The 6,250-nt window shown below is 51.2% G+C and overlaps 1 protein-coding gene across 2 annotated transcripts in view; it reads right to left on the bottom strand.

Annotated features, from left to right (window-relative positions):
* Positions 1 to 6,226, bottom strand: part of FGD5 (FYVE, RhoGEF and PH domain containing 5) — a 124,014-nt gene extending 117,788 nt beyond the window's left edge. For both annotated transcript variants that reach the window (XM_040491890.1, XM_040491891.1), the window contains exon 1: positions 6,053 to 6,226. In XM_040491890.1, the coding sequence (XP_040347824.1) occupies positions 6,053 to 6,065 (13 nt within the window). In that variant the 5' untranslated portion in view covers positions 6,066 to 6,226. The remainder of the gene's footprint in view (positions 1 to 6,052) is intronic.
* Between the last annotated feature and the right edge of the window lie 24 nt (positions 6,227 to 6,250).

The raw sequence follows: 6,250 nt of genomic DNA, 5'->3' as shown, positions 1-6,250 counted from the left end.
ACACACACACACACACACACACACACACACACACACACACACACACCACCGCTGCCACCACCACCACCACCACAACCACCAACAAAACCCACCCAACTATGTGGATTTTAAACAGCTAAGCTTTAGCTAACCTGTAACTGTGAAGTAATAGCCTTTGGAGCCTGGCTCATCCGGATTCAAATCCTGGCTTTGCCACTTACAACCTATAAAAGTGAGCTTCAGTTTCCTCATCTGTAAAATGGGTTCAACAGTAACACCTACTCTCAAGAGGTTATGAATATTAAAATATATATAATTTATTAAAAATGCCCAGCACTAGACCTTCAAGTAGGACTAGCCAATAAATAGTAGCAACTGTTATTCTAACAATGTCAGTCTTTGTCTACCACACATCTTCCCCTGGTATAAGCCTTGCTCTACACTGATGTATAATACTAGCTTCAAGCTCCCAACATCAGGTGTCAGGCATTGGCATGAAATTACTCTTTGGGGGTGGGGACTCTCATTTCTCATCCTTAACAGGTGGTATTTCACATGAGCACCGTGAGACTTGACAGAGGGACAGATGGGCCATGAAAAACGACCATCACCTTGGTTGCATCGCCCCCACCCCCACGCCATCCTTCATCCAATCAAGCTATTGATCTGTGGGCGCCGTCTCCTCGAGAAAGGTCACAGTGGGTGTCTGAGGCGTGATCCTGCAAGAAAATGCCTTCCCCACAGGATCCCCTAGGAATGACAAGTATCTAGTGTTCACGTTCTGCTTCCAGTTCTGAGGTTCAAGGTGTTTCACCTGAACCCCCTCTGAAATCAAAGGATGCCAGAATCAGTAAAAGATAGGGTAACTGAGGCACACAGAGGTGACGCATACTGTTCTCAGCAAGCCCGGAGCAGGGCCCAGGGAGAATGTGGGTTTCCTGCCTCCTGGTCCAGTCGCTAGAACCTCTGCCTTCACCCTTTTGCTACTGAGCTTTCTTCTACAGTGGAGACTCAGGGCTCCCAGCTTCTAGTGAGGCAGAGAAAGGTAAAATTCAGAAAACCTGAGGCCAGAGAGACCAGAGACAACTAACCAGGTATGAACTTTACAAAAGGCTGAGTTCAGAACTCAGAAGTACTGACTGGTCACAAGGTTTGTTCTCATCCAATTTCCATTAATCCAATTCCATTGAACAGATATTTATTGACCACCTACTATGTGCTGGGCACCCATCTAGAATCTTTGGACACATCAATAAACAAAACAAAGACCCTGTCCCTCATGAACCTTTATATTCTAGTGGAGGAGATAAGGAATAAAAAGGAGATGTATATGACCTTATTGTATATTAGATGATCATAAACTCTATAGACAAAGATTAGGAGTTAGGTGGGGTTTTGTTTGTTTTTTCAATTTTATTTTATTTTTTTTTTCAACGTTTATTTATTTTTGGGACAGAGAGAGACAGAGCATGAACGGGGGAGGGGCAGAGAGAGAGGGAGACACAGAATCGGAAACAGGCTCCAGGCTCTGAACCATCAGCCCAGAGCCCGACGCGGGGCTCGAACTCACGGACCGCGAGATCGTGACCTGGCTGAAGTCGGACACCTAACCGACTGCGCCACCCAGGCGCCCCTGTTTTTTCAATTTTAAAGAGTTACTGGGGTAGGCCTTGTGGAAAGGACGCTAGAGCAAAGATTAGAGAGATGTGAGGGAAGCCAGGACTCGGTTGGTATGTTCAAGGAGGGCCAGAGTGGCCAGAAGGGAGGGACGAGCGAGCAAGCAACGGGGAGAAGCAGGAGATGAGGCCAGAGGGGTCACAGGAAGGGTACAGATTATGCAGGCCCCCCAAGCAGAAGAGGGACGTGCATACTCTGGTTAATGTGCTGAAATAAGCACTAGTGGTGATGACGGATCCAGGGACATCCAGGCAGGAGGTGAGACGGTGGAGGCTTGGACCAGGTTGGCAGCAGTGGGAGTAGTAAAGAGTCAGATTCCAAACATGAAGGTAGAGCTGGCAGGATTTGCTGACAGGTTGGATACGGGGTGTAAGGGAAGGAGCAAGGTCAAGGACAACACCGAGGTTTTGAGTCAGAGGAACTGGAAAAATGAAGTTGCCACCAACTGAATTGGGGGAGGCTGTACGTGCTAGGGAGGGAAAGCCAGAATGTTAGTTTGCATGTGTTAAATCTGAGTTACCTAGCACACACACCTAGGTGGAGACAGACATCAAGTGGACTCCTAGATAGACCAGTCTGGGTTCCAGGGAGAGGTCTGGCTGGAGGTATCCATCACAGGGATGGGATTTAAGGCATGGGCCTGGTGAGATCACCAAGAGAATGAGTGTGAACAAAGAAAAGAGCAGGGCCAAGGAGGGAGCCCTGGCATGAGGAGGAGCCTGGGAAAGACACTGGGGAGGAAGGAAAGAAAATGAAGGCTGTGTGAGAGCTTTAGCTCGGCTCCCTTCCCTCCTTCCTCACACAAAGGAACCTGAAAGAGTGCCTACCCTCTGTACAAGGTTATCTGGGTCCTAGACCAATCCTGCCTAGAGAAGACCCGCAGAAGAGGCAGCATTGGGGCGCATGTGGAAGGACAGGCAGGATTTTCTTAATCAAAGGAGACGCTGGGTATGCCAGGCAGAGGGAACAGAATATGCAGAGGCCCAGCGGTGGTTAGACGCAAGCCCTCTGGGAGTATGGTCAAGAGTCCAGTCTGGCAGGGATGCAGAATTACAGGATAAATCAGACCTGGGGGTTCCTCCTCCGGGTTAAGTTTCTCTTTCTAACCAGAACCCAGCATGGGTGCGGCTGGTGTGGACCCTCTGCTGCCTCATGAGGCCCTGTGGCTGCTGTGTGAACCTTCCCTTTCTCAGTATCACAAAGCCCAGGGTAATACCCTCTCTGCCCAGGACCTCTTGGCAATTTGCTATGCATGAGCATAACTCAAATGCAGAATAGCCTTTGAGCCAAGATGCCAAGAGTTAAACTGACGGTGGGGAACCACAGTGACAGGAAGAGGAGATTTTTAACAGTTTCTGGTGATAGAAATCATCCCTAGCCAGCCCCCATTACTAGTTTGTATTTTCTCTCTCTATTTTAATTAAATATCTGTCACTCACACATTCATGCTGCTGCTCCCATGTCAGCTATATAGAGGTTAAATGAGAGGGGGTATTGGGAGGAGCACTGGACTAGGAGTCAGGAGCTCTGATCTCCACTCCTGGCTCTGCCATTAACTGGAGGTGTGACCTTGTAAGTCCCTTCCCCTCGCTGGGCCTCAGTTTCTCCATCTGTAGAGTAAGAGTACTGCACCAGTTAGGAAAGTGCCTTCTGCTCTGGCCAGAGTATTAAATGCGTGGCTCTTCTTCTGATGTCTCCTGATATCCCCTTCTTCAATCCCTGAGTCTGTTTCAACAGCAGTTCACTATATTCCCCCTGGAACTCTCATAGCCATATGTTCCAAGAGTAATTATCTTCCAATTTCACCTCCCAATCGCATCTTAATTTAACTTTCATTCCTGGGTGCCTGCTGGAATGTCCAAGCCAAGCTTGACGATTTCTAATTAGGCTGCTGTTAAGCTAGTCCAGTGATCCACAACAGGGCACATACTGGGCAGACTGCATGGGACGAAGTTGGAAAAGCATGGGCCCCAGGCTCAGACAGAGCTGGGCTCCAATCCCAGCACTGGTACATATCAACTGTGCCATCTTGGGCATGTCACTTTGCCTCGCTGAACCTGAGTTTCTTTCTTGGCAAAATGAAATAAATACCTCCTTTTTCTCTAAGGCTGTTGAGAAGTTCGAAAGAAATAATAGAAGACACCTCAATTAGAGGCCAACAGAAACTCAATTGGCCATCATTTCTTGTCCATCTACTATGTGTTCAGCACTGCATAAAAAAGTAGGCTCTCAAGCTGGACAGTCTGTATTTCAATCCTATCTTGGCTCAGTGACCATAAAATCCCTGCAGCTCAGTTTTCCAACCTATAAAATGGGGATAGCAAGAGTACTCACCTCATAAGTTACTGTGAAAACTGAACTGATACAAGTAAAACACTTAAAAGCCACACCTAGTTCATAATAAGTGAGCAATAAATGTTAACCAGTATTCATTAGTGGCTTATGACAGACACTGTTCCAGATACCTTATGAGCTTTATTTAATCGAACTCGATGACAAAGATCATACCATCTCCATTTTTCAGATGAGGAAACTGAGGCACCGAGGTTAAGTAACCTCCTCAAGGTCACCTAAGTATATGGTGGTTCTGAAATTCATTCCCACGGAGTCTGTGGACCACTATGTTACATGATCAGGAAATTCCGAGCATGGCACACAGAAATCATTATGTGAGGTTTCCATCATTGCTATCACACTGAAAAAGTAACCAGGTTTCTGCTGGAGGCAAGTTCTAGGACTGCTAAACCCAAGAGCAGCAACTGCTAAGATTTCCTGGGTCCAAGCCTGCCTCCAAGTTTATTCCTGCTCACTTCATCCCCCATATTCTCAGGGAGGGGAGGGCTTGCCCAAGCCTCAAGCAGGGAAACGTGGGAAAACTGGAACTGCTCTCACCATTGTTTTAAAGTGGGTTTTATTAGGAGTGTAGGAAAAAGCTAGCCTGTCCGGCTCTGTTCAGGCTGTGCCAGAAACAGGCTGGAGGCCACCTTCTTCCTCCAAGGAGTGGCTAACTGAACACTGGGACCCCGCTCCAGCCTCTTCCACTCCCAAAGTGGCACCCCTACTCCCACCCCACCCCCATTCTGACCCACTCCCTCACTGTCCAGGCATCCACATGCCCAGCAACAACAGTGCCTGGCTACATGAAGGCAGCTACCACACTCCCAAGTCCCCTTTGTCAAATCAGTCCAGCCAAATGTCTCCCTTCTGTACCTCCTAAGACAATGACTTTTTTCATTAAAAAGTCTTTAAAAAGAAAAAGCCACAACACACACATACAAGGCAGCAGGATATGGTTCTAAGACAGCCAAAATGGTGGCTTCCTGTTTCTTTAGGGATGTGTGTTTTGGAGTATGGCTTCGGACAAGGGTGTTGGTCAGAGAGAGGGCTGCCTTCTGCTAAATTTTAAGAGAAAAAGAAAAAAAAGAGTGACTATCCCTCCTTGGCAGGGAAATGAAGTTAGCTGAGATTGCTGGCTTGCAAGCTCGCCTCTTCAGGGAACTTTCTGCCCTCCGGGTGGATGGAGTCAGGAATCCTGAGACCGGTTCCAGGCATCGCCCATGGGAGTCTCAGTTACTAAATCTGTTAAATGGCACTCCTCAGAAGGGATTGCTAATATTTACTATCAAACGCATTCTGGATTTCCCGGAATCCCTGAACTGGCAGAGTCGGACTCGAGGGACGGAGGGAAACGTCTAGAGTGCGGCTCAGCCTCAGCGGCGAGGAGCGTCCCCTTGGCATGTGGTCCCCTGGGGGAGGCACAAAGAAGGCCCCGGGCCAGGGCGCGGCGAGGGAAGGGTACGCTGTGGGGGACAATAATTTAGAGCTTTCTAGTCTGATCCCCAGAGTGAGCTCTAAGTCTCGGGGTCTGAGAGAGAGGAGGGAGCAGGAATCGTCTTAAGAGTGCGCCGCCAGGTACTGACGGACCAGGAATAGACCCCGGGGTGGCGAAGAGCTGCGGGAGGATCCCGGGGCCCTGGAGGGACCTCCGAGGGGCCAGCGAGGATCTGGCAGGGACCCAGAGGGGCCGGAGCGAGGATTCAGGGGCGCGATCAAGTCGCCTTCGCGAAGGGAGCCTTCCTCGCTTGCCAAGCGGTCCCCCACGCCGGGGTGGCCGTGGGAGCGGGATGACGGAGTACACCGCCAGGGTGCGGCCTCGCGGAGACGGAGGGAGCGTCCCTGAGGCGGGGCGTCTCGGACGGGGGCCCCCGATGATCCTCAGCCTCCTCGGCGAGGGGACTCCGGACCCGCCCATATCTCAGCGGCGGCCGAGCAGGGCGGGAAGGTCGGGGGATTTTCGGCGGCTCGCTCCCGGCGCCCCGTGGGCTCCAACTTGGAGCGCCTGGCGCGGTCCCCTCGCGCGCGTCCCTCGGCGCCCGAGGTCGAGCGGGCCTCCTACCTGCTCTGTTCATCTTCCAGCACGCGCAGCCCGGGGCCGCCCGTCGGTCAGTCAGTCGGTCAGTCCCAGCGCGAGTCCGCGCGCCGCCTCACTCCATGGCCGCCCCGCGGGGCCCGCACTCCCAGGCGCCCGCCCCGCCCCCCCCTTCCCCCCCGGCGCGCGCCGGACTCCGCGCGGCGCGCAGGGCAAGTGGGGGCG

This window comes from Herpailurus yagouaroundi, unplaced genomic scaffold, assembly GCF_014898765.1.
Source record: "Herpailurus yagouaroundi ecotype Mexico unplaced genomic scaffold, PumYag 183, whole genome shotgun sequence".
NCBI classification, from domain to species: Eukaryota; Metazoa; Chordata; class Mammalia; order Carnivora; family Felidae; genus Herpailurus; species Herpailurus yagouaroundi.
The sequence above is the reverse complement of the archived record's forward strand: the minus strand, read 5'-3'. Positions and strand labels throughout refer to the sequence as shown.